This window comes from Diplotaxodon limnothrissa, linkage group LG3, assembly GCF_057381915.1.
Source record: "Diplotaxodon limnothrissa isolate DT_005_m linkage group LG3, D_limnothrissa_male_GT1.1, whole genome shotgun sequence".
Lineage (NCBI taxonomy): Eukaryota > Metazoa > Chordata > Actinopteri > Cichliformes > Cichlidae > Diplotaxodon > Diplotaxodon limnothrissa.
Genome location: NC_140598.1, coordinates 45,830,392 through 45,850,702, shown reverse-complemented (window position 1 = coordinate 45,850,702; position 20,311 = coordinate 45,830,392). Strand labels below are relative to the sequence as shown.

At 45.0% G+C, this 20,311-nt stretch overlaps 1 protein-coding gene across 1 annotated transcript in view; it reads left to right on the top strand.

Annotated features, from left to right (window-relative positions):
* Positions 1–3,436: 3,436 nt before the first annotated feature.
* Positions 3,437–20,311, top strand: part of LOC146636106 (uncharacterized) — a 34,841-nt gene continuing 17,966 nt past the window's right edge. The window contains exons 1-10 of the mRNA XM_085350268.1: positions 3,437–3,473; positions 5,085–5,376; positions 5,474–5,610; positions 13,251–13,545; positions 13,751–13,902; positions 13,990–14,281; positions 14,422–14,567; positions 14,793–15,036; positions 16,413–16,591; positions 16,669–16,722. Of these exons, the coding sequence (XP_085206394.1) occupies positions 3,437–3,473; positions 5,085–5,376; positions 5,474–5,610; positions 13,251–13,545; positions 13,751–13,902; positions 13,990–14,281; positions 14,422–14,567; positions 14,793–15,036; positions 16,413–16,591; positions 16,669–16,722 (1,828 nt within the window). The remainder of the gene's footprint in view (positions 3,474–5,084; positions 5,377–5,473; positions 5,611–13,250; positions 13,546–13,750; positions 13,903–13,989; positions 14,282–14,421; positions 14,568–14,792; positions 15,037–16,412; positions 16,592–16,668; positions 16,723–20,311) is intronic.

Here is a 20,311-nt window from a genome sequence, read left to right as displayed (position 1 = left end):
ATAAATGAAAACATACACAAGGTTTGAGCCGGGGGCATTGCTTCAGGAATATAACTAATAAACTCTGCGGGCCATTCAGTGTCGTACTTTCCCTTGAGTGTCCCATTAGAATGCAGCTCAATCTGAATCTGCACTGGTACAGTTTCCACATCAACTGTAAATGGTTTATAATGCAGCTTGAAATTCTCATTTTTTTGCTTCGAAGTGCGCTCAGTTTATCAGCAAAGTGCGCATTTGGGTGCACTGTTGCACTGACTTGGTTCAACATTACTTGGCAACAGGGAAAGTGAGGCAGGTGGCACTGGTGCATTTGTGACAGCTTCACTTGAAATGCCTTCACCGCATTATACATGTCACGTCCATGAACTGACAGATTTCCTTGCTGTGCTCAAAAACTCTATTGAGAACTTTTCCCCAACTCAGCCAACAGACGTATGCATGTATGATAAGGAATGTCGGCAATCATTTTTACACACACACAAATCTTTTTTACACATACAAATATTTTTTACACATACAAATCCTGATTTACAAGTACAAAATATTTATGACCACATTTTGAGCCCATATTCTTTTGATAGTGTTTTCAGTATAAATTGTGCAAAAATAAAATTCTTGAACTTTTAATAAGAGTGTGTTACATGTTAGGAAGACAAGAAGTACAAAAACATTTGTAAACAGCAGCAGTTGCAAAAATCTTTATGTTTTGAAAGTAAGCATTTACTCAAGTACCTACTCTATGCTTCATCAAATATTATCAGTGATTTAGAATAGGTGGATCATTAAATAAAAAACATGTTATTTAAAGAAGGATTTTGTTTTACTTTATAATTATGTGCCACAACACATATATTTGCTTAGTTAATTATTTATTCCCAAATATTAGGATTTGTCCCCTATGAATCGGTTGAACAATTGACAATATAAACATCCCTTCCTTGCATTTTCCTTATTCATTTTCACACATACCTTCATTTGTAGAACTCAATGACAATGATGACTGCTGCTCAGTCAACCTTTCCCTGACATTGCTCTCTGCTTCTGGTTGTATTTTAGCCTTCTTCAGGAAGAAATTCTCAATATTTTGAGATCTTTTCATTCTTCCTATTCTTTTATCTCTACTGGTTGGCCCTAAAGTAATAAAGCAAAAACTTGCAGAATCAGTTGACTCTGTCAAGACAATATTAAATGTTAACAGGTTGAAAACAATAGTCATAGAGAAAGTATACACAGTGGGGCAAAAAAAGTATTTAGTCAGCCACCGATTGTGCAAGTTCCCCCACTTAAAATGATGACAGAGGTCAGTAATTTGCACCAGAAGTACACTTCAACTGTGAGAGACAGAATGTGAAAAAAAAATCCATGAATCCACATGGTAGGATTTGTAAAGAATTTATTCGTAAATTAGGGTGGAAAATAAGTATTTGGTCACCTCAAACAAGGAAAATCTCTGGCTCTCACAGACCTGTAACGTCTTCTGTAAGAAGCTTTTCTGTCCCCCACTCGTTACCTGTATGAATGGCACCTGTTTGAACTCATCATCTGTATAAAAGACACCTGTCCACAGCCTCAAACAGTCAGACTCCAAACTCCGCCATGGCCAAGACCAAAGAGCTTTCGAAGGACACCAGGAAAAGTATTGTAGACCTGCACCAGACTGGGAAGAGTGAATCTACAATAGGCAAGCAGCTTGGTGTGAAAAAATCAACTGTGGGAGCAATCATCAGAAAATGGAAGACATACAAGACCACTGATAATCTCCCTCGATCTGGGGCTCCACGCAAGATCTCATCCCGTGGGGTCAAAATGATCATGAGAACGGTGAGCAAAGATCCCAGAACCACACGGGGGGACCTGGTGAATGACCTGCAGAGAGCTGGGACCAAAGTAACAAAGGTCACCATCAGTAACACACTACAACGGCAGGGAATTAAATCCCGCAGTGCCAGACGTGTTCCGCTGCTGAAGCCAGTGCATGTCCAGGCCCGTCTGAAGTTTGCCAGAGAGCACATGGATGATACAGCAGAGGATTGGGAGAATGTCATGTGGTCAGATGAAACCAAAGTAGAACTTTTTGGTATAAACTCAACTCGTCGTGTTTGGAGGAAGAAGAATACTGAGTTGCATCCCAAGAACACCATACCTACTGTGAAGCATGGGGGTGGAAACATCATGCTATGGGGCTGTTTTTCTGCCAAGGGGACAGGACGACTGATCCGTGTTAAGGACAGAATGAATGGGGCCATGTATCGTGAGATTTTGAGCCAAAACCTCCTTCCATCAGTGAGAACTTTGAAGATGAAACGAGGCTGGGTCTTCCAACATGACAATGATCCAAAACACACCGCCCGGGCAACAAAGGAGTGGCTCCGTAAGAAGCATTTGAAAGTCCTGGAGTGGCCTAGCCAGTCTCCAGACCTCAACCCCATAGAAAATCTGTGGCGGGAGTTGAAAGTCCGTGTTGCTCAGCGACAGCCCCAAAACATCACTGCTCTCGTGAAGATCTGCATGGAGGAATGGGCCAAAATACCAGCTACTGTGTGTGCAAACCTGGTAAAGACCTGTAGTAAACGTTTGTCCTCTGTTATTGCCAACAAAGGTTATGTTACAAAGTATTGAGTTGTATTTTTGTTATTGACCAAATACTTATTTTCCACCCTGATTACTTTTTTGCCTCACTGTACAGTGGTCCCTCATTTATTGCAGCAGGGGTTCTCAGAATAACTAGCCACGCACTTTATACACTTTTTCCCCACACACATGAACATTAGTCACAGTTCTCACAAGTTGATTCTCAAAGTGAAAACCTTTGTAGATTTTAAAACGTAAAAGTATTATTATGCCGCGTTTTGTCTTCGTCTGCCTGCCACTTTCATGCGCCTTTTTCCATCCCGGTGCAGGTGTGTATTTCCGAATGAGGGTCATAGTTATGAGTGTTTTTGTGCTGTTTTTTCTATTGGACGTGATGGTTATCAAAACCAAACATGATAAATTTGGCAAGCACAGGAGCCACGACATGGAGGAGATTTGACAATCAGGCTGCAGAATGCAATGCTGTACTGTGCAATAAAAAATCAGCGAAAAAGCGAGGCAGTGACGCGAGGCAGTGAACAGCGGGACCACTGTGTGCTGTTTATTAATAAACAATAACATATATTCCTATATGACAACATAAAAGCAGAAAGGTATTTGTACATCAGTGGGAAAATAGCGGGACAGTAGGCGGGCTTGCTAGCTTTTGTGCGGCTTCCCCGGGTCAGTCAAAAATTTAAAAAGAGAAATGAATGAACTTACCAGGTTGCCCGATCTCTTCACATATCTTTCTCCAAGCTCGGTCCTTTTTATTCCTGTCTCGGTACAGAAAGCAGCTGGTGTCGTACAGCTCCGGGTGGTTTGCTACGGCGTTGATTAACCATTCCTCCATACTGAATGAAGAATGAAGGCCTTTGGCTGGACCTGCCCCTTTGACCTAGGTCAGGGCCACGTCACCAGGCTCCTGATTGGTTGTCGCGGCGCAGATTGACGCTGAAGTTCAGATTTTTCCAACTCGAGCAGTAGACGCGATACGCGTGAATGCACAAAATGCAACACAAAAACTGACGCACGTATTTTCGCGAGTCAAACGCGCCAGACGCGCTGCTTTGATGCGCGTTTGATGCATTTTCGCGACGCAAATCTGCTTCTGAATTTTCGCGGGATCTGCAGTCGCACATCATCGCGCTTCTACATTGACTTTCCATGTAAACCTAATGCTCTGGTCTCATCTATTGCGTTCGGTGTGAACACACCGTAATTAACGCTCCTAGAAGAAATGATCACAAACACACAGAGGTGTGGACTCGAGTCACATGACTTGGACTCGAGTCAGACTCGAGTCATTAATTTTATGACTTTAGACTTGACTTGAAAAAATGTTTTAAGACTTGTGACTTGACTTGGACTTTTACACCAATGACCTGGGACTTGAATTGGACTTGAACCGGTTTACTTGAAAAGAATTGATATTTCACCCCAAATATAAAATTTAACATACATATTATATAGAAAGTGTGCACCATTAATTCAATTCATTGATTCGTTTATTCAAACCACACTCCATACTATGTGTGCGTGAGCTGTAGCACAGCCAATCAAATTAAGCAGATTTAAAAAAAAAAAAAAACGCTCAAAAATGCTGCAAGGAGTTATTTTTTTCAGGTACATAAACTATGAAGTAGTCAACAAAAAACCGAAATGCAATATACAAAACATGCAAGAAGAGAATCACAGACAGAGATGGAGCAACTTCCAACTTTCTCCGACAGTTGAAGTTACATAAAGAACAGTAGGTGGTGCTTCTCTTTTGCTACGATGAGATAGCTGACTTCATCTAACTAGCAAATCTTGTCCAGGCTACATTGGTGATGCAGTTTTTTTTAATGTGTATGATATTTTTGTCATGCGATTTTAAAGCCGGCCCTACAAGCGCATCCAAGAATAACATGCAGCTTATCTCAGAACTGTCGGTGAAAATTATTCTTGGAGCTAAGTTTAATTGAGCTGCATTTTATAGAGGTGCAATTTCACAATTTGTGTATATTTTCTAAGTTCACTATTTCGTCATGTGTTGAGAAAAACACAGACTTTAAAATTACATGGTCTAATATTTACATTTAGCATATAACTGCAACATTCTTTTTTCGTGTTTTTGTTTTTAAAGACTCGAAAGGACTTGAAATTCAAAGTTTCAGACTTGTGACTTTACTTGAACTTCTACACCAGTGACTTGAGACTCGACTCTGACTTGCCTGACATTACTTGAGACTTGATTTGTGACTTGAGGACAAAGACTTGAGACTTACTTGAGACTTGCAAAACAATGACTTGGTCCCACCTCTGCAAACACATCAGGTCAAACTACGAGCTATGACTGTACATTCAGTGCAATATGCAGTAAATTGCCTATTACAAACCAGCACAAATACAAATAGAAGAACTCCTAATATGACACTCGACATGGATATATATTTTATTTTATGCTCAATTCCAGAAGAAAATAACAATAATCCCCTCTGTTTTGATTAATAGTTATTTTTTTCACTTAGGTCAACTTCTTTACAACCTGGCACTGAAAAAAACAGCTGTCCAATCTTCAACCAGTGGCCCCTTGGGTACTGCTGGTAGAGCAGTTGATGGAAACAGAGATGCAAGCTATCAAAGAGGGTCTTGCAGCCTTACCAGTGGACAATCTAATCCCTGGTGGAGAGTAGACCTGGTAAATGTGTATACAATTGGAGCTGTAATGATAATCAATAGAGATGAATTGGAAAACAGGCTGGATGGTGCTGAAATCTGGATTGGAAATTCAACATCAATCAGTGGCCCTGAAAGCATCAGGTGAAAGAGCTATAACCATAAGTCAGTAATCATCATATCAGTAGGGCTTTTTTTAATTCATTCTTATACTTTTTCTATTTGACTTTTTCGTACACAGGTGTGCTGTCATCTCTCACATTCCCAAGGGACAAGCGTTTTACTTTCCATGTAACTCTGTGAAGGGACGCTACGTCACTGTGTTCCTACCAGGAAGTGCAAAGGTCCTGAGTCTCTGTGAGGTTGAAGTGTACTACGGTAAACACCTTTAATTCTGATTAGTGGTGCAACGGATCACGGTTGATCCGAAATCCGAACTGATCCCACTCCACGGTTTGGTATGCACGTGATCCGAAGATTGGAAAAAGAAAAAAAAAATATGTGTATGGTGCACGTGGTGGGTCTGTCAAGCGGTAGTTATGGTCAGTGCTAGCGGTCCAAGTAGCGGAGTAGAGGAGTTTGCGGTATTTAAGCAGCCTTTTGCTGCCCAATCCGACCGCGCTAAAGCTATTACAAAAGCTAATGGGGTGTTTAGCTGCAGATGGGAGGCCGTATTTTGTTGTGCAAAACAAGGGGTTTAAACTGTGATGAACGTGCTTGAGCCACGCTATATATCGTCCACTTCAGTGTGACAAGATCATTCCAAGCATGAATGAGCAGGAGAAGTTTAAAGTTATGGCTGAACTGTCCCAGGCATCTTCTGTTGCTCTAACTACAAATGGGTGGACCTCCAGGGCAACGGAAAGCCACGTGACCGTGACCGCTCGTTATATCACAGTGGAGTGGTAGATACAAAGCCCTGTACTGCCCTATAGATTACATTAGATTAGATGAAACTTTATTTATCCCTCGGGTGGGTTCCTCTGGGAAATTCAGTTTCCAGTTGCACAGCACCGACAGAAGTTGCAGAATGTGAGCAGTAATATACTGTGGCGAGCTCAGACAAGGAGGAGACAGAATTCCGTTCGGTCTTGCTCCCCCGAACTCTTAGCCAGGGAGCACCGCCATTTATTTACATCTGCCAGAAGAACACTGCCGCTAGCTCACTGCTCAGCGCGGCAACAGCACAGCAACAACAACAACACACAGGGCGCCCTCTGACCCCGGAAGGACACACCGTCGCAGCGAGAGGGCGTCACCCGTCACTATGGTAAAATAAACAAAACAGAACTGTAAAAACAGAACCCCGAACAGCCCTGACCCGCTACATAGCCCCCACCTAAGGGGTCAGTCGTCCCCGACGACCCCATTACCCCACACAAAGTCCTGCAAATGTCCAGGTGCCTTCTTTTGGCGCACCGGCCGGTCTCGACCGGCGGGGGAAAAGTCACTCGGGTCAGAAAATGGGGTGCCACCAGCATCCCCTGCCCCAGCGTCTGCCGGAGCGAGCGGTCGGTACGGTGAGAGCCTGTCCCGGTGCAACACCACCATGCACTCCAGGCCCCCGGCATGCGGATGCGGTAGACCACTTCTGTTAGCCGCTCCATGACCTCCGCCGGCCCTTGCCAGTGACTGCACAGTTTGGGGGACACTCCTCTCTTGCGGACCGGGCAGTACACCCAGACCTTGTCGCCTGGCATGAAAACCCCCCCTCGGCACTTGGTGTCATAGACTCTTTTCTGTCGTACTCTGGCGCTGGCCTGAGCCTGGTGGGTGTAGTCATGAACCACCTGCAGCCGCTCCCTCAGCCTCCTGTAGTAGTCCATCTCTGGCCCACCATCAATCTCCGGCTCAGGGGGGGACCCGAACACCAGATCCACAGGCATCCGGAACTCCCGTCCAAACATCAGAGCGGCAGGTGTGCACTGGCTGAACTCCTGAACTGCAGTCCGATACGACCAAAGGACCAGAGGCAGATGTCGGTCCCAATCCCACTGGTGACGGCTGGCAGATTAGAAATATCCTGTCTCAGAGTGACGCTGAAAAACTAGTTCATGCATTTATTACTTCCAGGCTGGACTACTGTAATTCATTATTACCAGGATGTCCAAAAAACTCGCTGAAAAGCCTTCAACTAATCCAAAATGCTGCAGCAAGAGTCCTGACAGGGACTAGAAAGAGAGATCATATTTCTCCTGTTTTGGCTTCCCTTCATTGGCTTCCTGTTAAATCCAGAATTGAATTCAAAATCCTGCTCCTCACATATAAGGTCTTAAATAATCAGGCCCCATCTTATCTTAATGACCTTGTAGTACCATATCACCCTATTAGAGCGCTTCGCTCTCGCTCTGCAGGCCTACTTGTTGTTCCTAGAGTATTTAAAAGTAGAATGGGAGGGAGAGCCTTCAGTTTTCAGGCCCCTCTTCTGTGGAACCAGCTTCCAGTTTGGATTCGGGAGACAGACACTATCTCTACTTTTAAGATTAGGCTTAAAACTTTCCTTTTTGCTAAAGCATATAGTTAGGGCTGGACCAGGTGACCCTGAATCCTCCCTTAGTTATGCTGCAATAGATGTAGGCTGCCGGGGGATTCCCATGATGCATTGAGTTTTTCCTTTCCAGTCACCTTTCTCACTCACTATGTATTAATAGACCTCTCTGCATTGAATCATATCTGTTATTAACCTCTGTCTCTCTTCCACAGCATGTCTTTATCCTGTCTTCCTTCTCTCACCCCAACCGGTCGCAGCAGATGGCCCCGCCCCTCCCTGAGCCTGGTTCTGCCGGAGGTTTCTTCCTGTTAAAAGGGAGTTTTTCCTTCCCACTGTCACCAAAGTGCTTGCTCAAAAGGGGTCATATGATTGTTGGGTTTTTCTCTGTATCTATGAAGCGCCTTGAGACAACTTTTGTTGTGATTTGGCGCTATATAAATAAAATTGAATTGAATTGAATTGAATTGGTGAGAATGGCGAGCTGGGTGGCCAGCATGCGGTTAAAGTGTTCAACCAAGCCATCGCTTTGCAGGTGGAGCAGTGTGGTTCTCGTCTTCTCCACCCCCAGCCGCCGGCAGATCTCCCCAAAGACCTTCGATTCGAAGTTACGCCCCTGGTCACTGTGGAGCTAAGCCGGGACCCCAAAATGGGTGAACATCTCCTCCACCAGCTTCTCGGCCGTCGTCGTTGCGCTCTGGTCCGGCACCCCGTGGGCCTCTGGCCACTTCGTGAAATAGTCCATAGCCACCAACACATACCGGTTCCCTGACTCTGTGATGGGGAAAGGCCCCAGGACGTCCACTACCACTCTTTCCATTGGGGCCCCCACCAGGTACTGCTGAAGGGGGGCAGTGGAGCGTTGAGTTGGGCCCTTCTGTGCCATGCAGGTGTCACAGCAGTGCACATGAAGTTCCACATCCCGTCGACAGCCAGGCCAGTAGAACTGTCCCCTGAGGCGGCGGAGAGTTTTGGCGTTCCCATAGTGTCCTGCCCCCACCGAGCTGTGGACCAGCTCAAGCACCTGTGACCACATGCGACTGAGGCACCAACAGCTGCAGGAGATCTCTGCCCTGACCGGGGGCCCACCATCTCCGGTACAGGAGGCCGTCGTGGGTCTCCAGATTGTTGTGCTGGGAGTAGTAGGCCTTCACCTCGGGCTCCTGTCCCGACACCCCCCGTCCAGGCGGGGCGTCGCGTCGGCCTCCTGCTCCAGCTTCAGCTGCTGCGTTGTAAATGGGAGCCACCCCCCTCCGCCGGCTGTGGCCTGAGCAGTAGCCACCCCCAGCACCTCCTGGGCCCGCTCCTCCTGTCGCAGGCAGTAGCGGCACTCTCGACGGCTACACAGGGCCATCTGGAGAGGGCATCAGCGTTGCCATGCTGTCGACCTGCCCAATGCTGGATCTCGAAGTCGTAGCCCTGAAGGACCTCCAGCCAGCGGGCCACCTGCCCTTCTGGGTGTTTGAAGTTCAGGAGCCAAGTCAGAGACGCATGGTCAGTGCACAGGAGGAACCAGCAGCCGTGCAGATATGGCTGGAAGTGCCGCACCGCTAGCACTACGGCCAGCAGCTCCCACCGGGTCATGCAGTAGTTCCTCTCGGCTCGCCCCAAGGCACGACTGAAGTACGCCACCACCTGTTCTCCAGCCTCGTCCTGCTGGGAAAGGACCGCCCCGACTCCTACATTGCTAGCATCAGTGTCCACAATGAAAGGTTGCTGGGCGTCGGGGTAGGCCAGGACTGGGGCTCTGGTGAGGGCCTCCTTCAGCTGTGCAAAAGCCGCAGCACAGGCATCCCCCCCAGCCAAACAGCACTCCCTTGTCAGTCAGGCGGTGGAGGGGGCTGGCCATCATCACGAACCCCTTGATGAACTGACGGTAGTAGGAGGCTAGGCCCAGGAAGCTCCATAGTTCTTGGACGTTCGAGGGAGTCGGCCAGTCCCGGACCGCAGCCACTTTTGCGGGGTCAGTAGTGACACCTCGAGCGCTGATCACATGGCCCAAGAACGTGGTCTCTCTCGCCAACAGCCGGCATTTCACGGGGTTGAGCTGCAGCCCAGCTCGTCGGATGGACCTCACTCAGGTGAGACAGTGCACTGTCGAAGTCGCCACCGTGCACCAACAGGTCATCCAGGTACACAACGCAGCGGCTACCAGGGATATCCACTAGCACCCTCTCCATCAGCCTCTCAAACGTCGCTGGCGCATTGCAGAGCCCAAATGGCATGACCCTGAACTGCCACAGCCCCTGTCCAATGGTGAATGCAGTCTTAGGCCTTGCTTTGGGGGCTAGCTCCACCTGCCAGTAACCGCTGCGTAGGTCGAGGGAGCTGAACCAGCTGGAGCCGGTAACGTAATCTAGGGCCTCGACGATCCGCAGAAGTGTGTACGAGTCCTTCTTGTTGACTGCATTGAGACGGCAAAAGTCCACGCAGAACCTCGGGCTGCCATCCTTCTTCCCCACCAGAACCAGGGTGCCGCCCATGGGCTATTGGATGACTCGATCACCCCAGCCGCAGCCATCTCACGGATCTTCTCTTCTGCTACCTGCCGTTTTGAGAGGGGCAGCCGGTGTGGGCGCAGACGGATGGGCTTAGCAGAGCCGGTGTCGATGGTGTGCTGGACCAGACTCGTCTGCCTACAGTCTTTGTCACTGGCAGCAAAGATGTCCACATTCTCATCCAGAAGGCACCTCAACCGCTGGCGCTGGTCGACGTTGAGGCCTACGCTGCTGCGCTGCCAAAGGTCATCAACAGCCTCGATGGTCTTGGTCGAGGGAGGTTTGTCGGGCTGAGAGGCTGAGGCTGAGGCGAGTGGAGATGACCCAGAGCCACCGGCATCCGAAATCTGCTGAGCGGCAGGTGCCCGACGCCTGTCTCGTCTGGTCCCCTTCGCTCCCTGCTTTTGGCCACGCTGGAGGGCAAAAGTCTCTGCGCCAAGAGTGATAGCCAGCTTCACGGTGTCGACGCAGGCCCCCCCAGCGGCTCAGCAGATCCAGGCCAATGATGCACCGGTCTTGAATGTCGGCGAGCCAGAAGTCGTGCACCAGCTCCAGATCCTTCACTCAGATCCGCAACAGTTTCTTCCCCCGCATAACAGTTTTCTCCCCCGTCACTGTCATCAGCTGGGTGTCTGTGGGCAACCAACCCTTCACCAGTGGCCCGGATGTTCCAGGGGCACGCCAGGTCGTATCAGGGAAATGGTAGACCCCGTGTCCACCAGGGCCTAGCATGGCTGGTCCTTAACACAGCAGCTCAGGTAGAGTCCCTTGAGGTGCCCAACTCGGCCCACCACCATGCATCGTCCTTGGAGGGGGGCAGGAAGCTGGAGCGGTGGTCCCCTCGCTACACCGCTCCCTCCTCGTTTCCCTGAGGCTGTGTAATTCTGGTCTTCGGGGCTGGTGCTGGGCAGTCGTGCGCCACGTGGCCAGGCTCATCGCACCGGTCGACGAGGATGCCTCCGGGGCACCGAGGGTTGCAGCTGGGATATCTCGGCAACCTTCCCCTCCCCGTCGCAGTCTGCGGCTCTGATTTGGGGGTAGTTTGGGGGGGGGGGGGCACCTGCTGGTTAGGTCGCGAGGTGAGCACCAGCCCTGAGGCATGGCCAGGCGGACGTGTTGGCGTTGTCGCTCTGGGAAAAGTCCTTGCAGAAAAGCATGCAGGCTAAGCTCCTCACAGGCTGCTGCTGGAAACTCCGGATAGCCACAACGAGCATACAGCAACACGTCTGCTGCAAAGGTGCCCAGGCTCTCCTCCGGCCAACGGCTCCGGTTGGTCAGCCGCTCTCTGCTCTGATCAGTGGAGTGCCGCTGCCCGAATCGCCTCTCGAGTGCCGCGGTGAGGGCCTGGAGCTCATGCTGCTCTGCCGGGGCTAGGTCAAGGAGTATCTGCAGTGCATCTCCCTCTAATGCTAGCACTAGGTGTGTAGCAGTCTCCTCTTCGCTCCAGCCACTATGTCTGGCGGCCAGCCGCACTTGTGAGAGGTAGGGCTCTAGCGGGGTTAGCCCATTGTATTTCGGTACCTTAACTGGCGTGGTAGGCATAACTGCTCGCGGTTGGGGGCTCGGCGTGTGGGTCGACAGATGTAGCCCATGAAGCATTGCCCTAGCGTCTGTCGTGACGGGCCATCGCCGTGGTGCGCTCGCGCCATCGGGACCCGTCGGGGGACTTACATGGCCACTCACATCCTCTCTCTTCAATCGCCAGCTTCCCACGTGGGGAATGTTCTCCTCGACAGCTTGCTCCAGCCTCTGAATGTCTCTCTCCATTACGGCGAGGGTGAGCTATCCCACTTCTGACACCAATGTGGCAAGCTCAGACAAGGAGGAGACAGAATTCCATTCGGTCTTGCTCCCCCGCCCTCTTAGCCAGGGAGCACCGCCATTTATTTACATCTGCCAGAAGAACACTGCCGCTAGCTCACTGCTCAGCGCGGAAACAGCACAGCAACAACAACAACACACAGGGCGCCCTCTGACCCTGGAAGGACACACCGTCGCAGCAAGAGGGCGTCACCCGTCACTATGGTAACATAAACAAAACATAACTGTAAAAACAGAACCCCGAACAGCCCTGACCCGCTACAATACCATATATACACATATATAAATACAGAGAATACAAAAGGGATAAATAGAATAAATAGGAATAAGAATACAAGGGAACGGCACATTTCAAGTGAGTCTATTGAACATATATTTATTACTCTCAGATTTAGCCATTCTTATATTTTTCTTGTTTTATGTTATTGTATTTTTTGCACAACTCTGTTGCTTGTGAAGCTTGCACACAAGAATTTCACTCACATGTACTGTACCAGTGTACCTGCACATGTGAAGTGACAATAAAAGTGATTTGATTTATTACACCGTTGGTTATTAACAAAAACTATTGCACAGTGAAAAGGCACTACAGCTTACTTGTTCCCCCATCCTTTGTCCCCGTCTCCCCTCCCTCTCCCCTCCAGCGAGGAGTTAAACAGTTTAATGGCATGTGGGACAAAGGACTTTAAGTCTGCTGCTCCTTGACTTTGGGAGAAGCAACCTGTCACTGAACAGAATCCTCTGGTTGTTTATGGCCGTGTGCAGAGGATGCAGAGGCTGCCCAGCATGGTCCATAATGTCCATATGCACCTTAATTTGTTTTTGTATAAGTGAGTGAAATGAGTCTTCAATTGAATGTTTTTTAATAGGCAAAAAATACTTAAATAAATAAATGGTGAGTCGAATTTTTGTCTTTTTTTTCTATTTTTGCTGATCCGAAAATTTATCCTATCCGTGACTTAAAACCGTGATCCGATCCGAACCGTGAGATTTTTGATCCGTTGCACCACTAATTCTGATGCTGATAAGGAAGACTAAGTGACTGAGTAAAAGTACAAATGAAGGCATTCGTGTCAGGGTGTTTTTGATTACTGAAAAAATATAATGATGCTTTAATCCTTATTTGTTTTGGGGTTTTTTATTTTTTTTACCAGTAAGGGTTGTCAGAGCCCAACCAAAAGAAATTATTGTCCTCTTGGTTTTCCTTCAAGGATACCCATTACCCAATGTGGCACTCAAAGGAGAAGCTACCCAGTCATCTACACTCTCCTTTGCCACTGCGTCCAAAGCCATCGATGGCAGACGGAACTCGTTCTATAGCAATGGGTTCTGTAGCCACACGGCTGAAGACGAGACCAACCCCTGGTGGAGGGTGGACCTGCAGCGAAGCTTTACAATCACTGCTGTAAAAGTCACCAACAGAGGAGACTGCTGTGCTGAAAGACTGGATGGAGCTGAGATCAGAATAGGAAACTCACTGGACAACAATGGAAACAGTAATCCCAGGTAATTTTATATCAGTCAACGTTCATTGTGTGTTTTTTTTTTTCTTTCTTTGTTTTATTTTAGAATAACTTGAACAGCAATGTTTCAGCAATTAGAATATACATATTATCGACCACAGGACTAGTTAATTACTTGATGTTACTTTCTCCTTAACATGAAGTCCATAATACTAACATAATACTGCCCCCACACTCTCTGCTGTCAGGTGTGCTTCCATCTCACATATCAAAGCAGGTAAAACCTACACATACCGGTGTGATGGAGGCAGCATGGAGGGTCGCTTTGTGAATATGTTTCTTCCTGGACAGAAGAAGACTCTCACCCTGTGTGAAGTGGAGGTGTATGCTGCCCCAGCAGGTAGAGCTTTAAGCGACTGGATCTGATCTACTGAAAGACGTCTGCCTTTTACTGATTCATGCCCATTTTTTCCTTTCAACAATTTAGTGGAGCCGCTTCAAAATGTGGCCTTAAACAGACAAACAGTACAGTCATCTGTTAGTGCAGCATATGGGCCTTCAAAAGGTGTCGATGGATGCAGAAATGGAAACTTGGACTCAGGATGCTGTACACATACTTTAGAAGATCTGGATCCCTGGTGGAGAGTAGACTTGTTGGCTGTCTATAAAGTCAGTGCTGTCACCATCATCAACAGAAAGGATGCTGTTATAGAAAGGATTCTTGGGGGGAAGATCCTGATCGGGAACTCGCTGGATCAAAATGGTAACCAAAACCCCAGGTGAGATCTGATTTCTGAGCATTTCTCCATAACCATTAAGTTAAATTTTTTTCTGTACTTAAACAACAACAAACTAATGTTTGAACATAGATTAGAAATTAAAACTGACATTTTCTTTGTTGTTTCTCTAAATCCATCAGTTGTGGCATGATCGAATCATTAGATGGTACACCAACATACACATTCCAGTGTAATGCAATGGAAGGTCGCTACGTCAATGTGATCATACCAGGAATTAAGAGATATATGACTCTGTGTGAAGTGGAGGTGTTTGCTTCTCTATCTGGTAGGGTCTTGGGATGTTATTTTTGGAAGTTCTTTGGTTGTTGTGTGTGCTTAAATTATGGTAACATTTTTACTGTTGTTACCCTTTTTTCTAATATTTTATCTTTGCTCACAGTTAGCTTTCGGTGTCCAATTTTAATACAGAACATTGCAATTTAAGATGTTAAGATAAACGGAAAACAATAAAAAACCAAATATGGTTTCTAATAAGAATACTTCCCTGCAGTGCCAGATGTTGTCATTCCTCCACCTCCTCCCAGCCCTCCTCCACCTGTGAGCCTGCAGTTTGGTGGCAGGAACGTGACGGTGGTGGGAGAGAGGCTCTGCTGGTCTGATGCTCTGATGTACTGTAGACGTTATTACTGGGACCTGCTCAGCCTTCACAACCAACAGGAGCAAAGCGAGTTGGAGCAGCTGCTTAGCCTCATTCCTTTCTCCCTCACAGACCACGTCTGGCTGGGACTGCGCAGGTACTGATAGCTATAGATTCATTTAGTTGATGTACATCTACAGATCAGTGAATCAGCATGACAAAATATAAATGAGATGGTGGAGCTCTCCAATCACAAGTGTAATAAAAAATCTATTAAAGAACTAGAAATAATGTCAGATGACCCCAAGGAAATCAAAGAAATAACAAAATCAAAACAAGAAAAGCTAGAAAGAAATGTGAACAATGTATGAAGAAAATGAAAATAACTACCACTTGTTCAAAGAAGAAATGATCTCTGATAACAATAAAAATTTTCTTATAGAGTGCCGAATCACAACAACAGCCTCAAGGTGCTTTATATTATAAGGTCGACCCTACAATAAAAAAGAAAAGAAAAACCCAATATTATGAACCCCTATGAGCAAGCACTTTGGCAACAGTGGGAAGGAAAAACTCCCTTTTAACAGGAAGAAACCTCCAGCAGAACCAGGCTCAGGGAGGGGCGGGGCCATCTGCTGCGACCGGTTGGGGTGAGAGAAGGAAGACAGGATAAAGACATGCTGTGGAAGAGAGACAGAGATTAATAACACGTATGATTCAATGCAGAGAGGTCTGTTAACACATAGTGAGTGAGAAAGGTGACTGGAAAGGAAAAACTCAATGCATCATGGGAATCCCCGGCAGCCTACGTCTATTGCAGCATAACTAAGGGAGGATTCAGGATCACCTGGTCCAGCCCTAACTATATGCTTTAGCAAAAAGGAAAGTTTTAAGCCTAATCTTAAAAGTAGAGATAGTGTCTGTCTTCTGAATCCAAACTGGAAGCTGGTTCCACAGAAGAGGGGCCTGAAAACTGAAGGCTCTGCCTCCCATTCTACTTTTAAATACTCTAGGAACAACAAGTAGGCCTGCAGTGCGAGAGCAAAGTGCTCTAATAGTGTGATATGGTACTGTAAATCTATAAGTCAGATGCTTTGTTTTGTTGTGTATACTCATTTCCACAGCTGCCTTTCCCAGACAACAGCAAACCTGCTCTAACATAGGGGTGGCAGAAACTTAATTGACATTATTTAATCCACAAGAAATTTGAAAGAAATTTCTATTGATTGATTTGTACACTTTGATTTGTACACTTTTTTTTTTGTAGTGAAATTCTTCTTATTTTCTTTTTTTTTACTCCGTTTGGACTGAAGTGTTATACCGGAAAGGCCAGCCTTGAGCTTGCAGAATAACAAAATGTATTTAGTGTCTTCCTGACCATACAAATTAGTAATATATATTGTTATTTTAAAGATAAATATCAATCATGTAGCTTTTGTCAAACTCAATGTAAACAAGTGCTGCCTATGCTCTATCAATAGCAGTTTATCCATTCAGTTTAAATCTGTTCATATATTTTTCTCTGTCCAAAAGATCCCTCAGAGCAGACGAGTGGTTCTGGATGTCTGGATATTCATTGAATTTCTTAAATTGGCCACAAGATTTTGTTCCTGGCAGCTACTCCAGCACCTGTGGAGGCGTGGCCAGCACAGAGCACTTCCTCTGGCAGGACCAGCCCTGTGGGGAGAACCTCAACTTCATCTGCCAATCAGGTTTTACTTGCAACATGTTGGCTTGTGTACAACCCTTGTGCATTGCCTTAATTTAAATATAACTCATGTCCTTTCAGGTTCTGACGATGCTGTGCAGAGAGTTTATTTCTCCAGCACCAAGGATCCAACAAATCCATAAAGGAGATGACACAGTAGAAACTGTGATGCATAGTTATTTTGTTAGAAATAGTTTATATTTGAATTTGTTTTGCACTCTTTTAAATTCTGGCAAAAATTCAGTAACTGCATAGAACACTGTTTATCTTTTTCATATCGCCAATCCTGATGACAACACATTAAGTTGAAGTCATGTGTAAATAATTTCTGTCTAAATTTTTGCTGTTTGGTTTGTACTATTGCTCATGGGAATTATTATAATTATATTTATAAAAAGCAGGCAAGCTTATTCCTTTGCATTATATATAACAATAAATGCCTGCAAAAACTAGGTCCACGTTATAGTATAGTACACTATAGTATCTGTAGTATGGACCAAAGTGATGAACTTACTCTTGTTTTCTCTTCTATGGTCACCTGGGTTGGAAAAAATTTAAGGAGCTGTTGTTATGTGTGATAAAGATTAGTTTGTGACAAATTGTAATGTGAATGTGTTTTGTTTAACATTGATAAGATGGATTTAATGGATTGATGTGTGTGTGTATGCAGCGCTAACAATACAGTGAAAAAAAAAGTTAATTGAAGTCTTCCAAATGCAGAAGTGTTAGACTGACGGTAAGAAGGTAAAGAACCTTCCAGGCCTAAAGGTGTATAGACTTCTGGGTGAGTCCAACAGATACAGGATATGATGTATGCTGGTGGTAAAAAGGTTTTAAAACTATTGATCTGAACCTTTTTGTTTGTTTGTGGAAGCAATCTGCATAAACATACATGTGTCATGAATGTGAGTGTGCTCATGAACCAAAGCAAATAAAGGAGTCCAGTATGTGATTGGTAATCCTCATAAGAACACTACAGAAGTAACAAGAAAGTCTGCCTGTCATTTAAAGTGTATCACTAATCGCTGTTTAATTTAATATAATAAATATTACACTAGCTTGGCCCATGTCCTCATTTTAGCTTTGACAGCGTTTTTTAGTAGATAAAGGCAAATGGCTTAAACATGGACTGAGCTGTGGTTTGGGGAAGGCATCGGAGGGCACAGACACGAGAACAAACAGCTTGTGTAACCTGTGGGGGTCATATGATTGGAGGCAATGTTTGGAGGCAAATATGAGTATGGGGCACTTCACTGGTATGTGAAAAATATCTTAAAATGTATTTAATGATGTAATTTTTATAGCAATAATATGAATAAATGTCATCCTAGTAATAGTATGGCTCAGTGGATAGCACTGCTGGATCACAGCAGTAGTGCTAGCACTGATCCCGATCACGATCTGTGCCCCAAGAATCCTTTCTATGTCTGTTGATAGCACTGATGAGATTTCTGGGTTGTAAACCTTGGTGGAGCCCTTCTTTGTGGAGTTTGCATGTTCTTTATTCGCCCGTTCTTTCACAGTTTTCTTTCAGGAGTTCCAGTTTCTCCTGGTGCTGAAAACATGCTTGATTGCTGCCTATGTCAGCCTAGCACACTATTACCAAGGAGAATCTCAATCTAAAGAGTTCACTCCCTCATTAAATAAATGCAAAATAAAGGAATAATAAAATTGATGCAGAACAGAGTGAATTCTACACCAGGCCCGATGTTGTTGGAATCTCAGCTGGAAATTCACCAGTGATAAGTGATACTGAAAGTAAAGAAGAAAATCATGAGATCTTTTTATTTACTGTAGCACACGTGCCAAATACTGATTCGTGCCTTATCAAACCTTTCTACAATCTTGTGGAACTGCTTTTTCTACGGGCTCTCCACAGAGAGGACACTATACTCATACTGCCGAAGATCTGGCTCCCTGGTGGAGAACAGACTTGTTAGCTGTCTATAAAGTCAGTGTTGTCACCGTCATCAACATACCAGATGGTTTAATGGGAATTATTTTGGGGTCACAGATCCTAATCAGGAACGCACTTGAGCAAAATGGCAACCAAAACCCACTGTGAGATATAATTTCTGACATTTATGGATAGAATATATATTTTATAAACATTGGCCTAAATATTTATCACTTATTTAAACAGAAACAAATAGTTTTGATTTTTTTTTTTTAAATTTGAGTTTTGAATATGAATGAGAAAAACCAGAATTGCATAATTTTCTTTGATGTTTCTCTAAATCCATCTGGTGTGCCATTATTGAATCATTAGAAGGTACTGTCCATGGGGTGGGAACTGGGCCCCAATACAGTAAGTCTGGATCAGCTCTCTGTTTAAAAAGTCCTAATCCCTGATCCTATGAGTGTTACCCAGCAGGCAATACAAAGTTCAGATGGAACTAGTGATGTGCGATACCACTGATTTCCTTTCCAATCTGATACCAAGTAAAATTCAGGGTGGTATCGACAATACTGATCCTATGTCTGTGAAGGTTCTCCTACTTATATACTGATCCTATATACTTTGTACAAAAACTTTTTTTTTTACTGTATCTTTTATTGTATCTCAAATTATATTTTCATAATGATTACAGGACATCAGATTACTTGTTCTTATCACTTAATAATGCAGAATTATCATATAGAAAAAAAAAAACTGAAGCCATTTGAGCATGTTGCCTGGCTGCTAGACTGTGAGAGACATCTGTATCGCCCTAGCAGCACCTACCCCTCTCCTCTCCTCTTCTTCAGTTCACCTCAACATAAGCTCATCATATTCTGTTACATGATTTAATGTGAGGTGTTTGACGAGGTTAGTGGTGTTGCCACAACACCTCACTGTCTTGCCACATGTATCGCAAACCGTGTCTTGGTGTTTGTGGATGTAAAATACGTCCGCACATGACTCCATTTATACAGCCCTATTTCACACATGACTATGAAAGGCGGAAGAGGAAGTATTTCCTTCCAATGTAGACAATCCGAATGTTATAGTTTCTTTCCACTCTGTTCCTGTTAATGATAAACTACAAATTTACCCCAAATTACTAAAATATTGATATTTTAATATGAGAATCGATTCTAGAACATAAATGACTGGTATCGGAGGAATAGATATTTCAGTATCAATCTGCACATCACTAGATGGAACCAGTTGGGTTAGGGGCTTATTCAAACTAAAATGGTGTCATGTCTAGAGCAGGTGAGCAGGAGTCAGAAGTGGGACTCGCATCTAAGAATTAGAGGGTTTATTCACAGATAAAAAGAAGAGTACCTACTGGGGAAACTGGGACCATGTCAGATGGATTTTTCGTCATGTTTTTACCTTTAATGTCAACAAACGGTTGAGAAGAGAATGTCCACAATTTAACCTTTAATTACAGGAGTAGTCTGAGCTGATGGTAGTTTTGTTCTAATAATTAAGAGAGGGGTTAGGAAGAGAATGAGCACACCTTGGCCATCAACTTTCTTATCTCTCCTGTGCATGTATAATTCAATAGGAGAGAAGCCAGGTCCAGTAGATTTTTAGCTTATGTGTCTTTGAAAGTAGTGATCAATGAATGCAATTAAAATGTTAAATAAGGCGAGTGGAAAAATATAACAAATAAAATAAAATATTTAAACATTAAATCGTAGAAACATGCAATGGGAGGATTTGGTCTGAAGAAGAAGATGTCAGTTTGGGTGTGTTGTCATTCATGCAAACATTACTGACTAAAAATTTGCA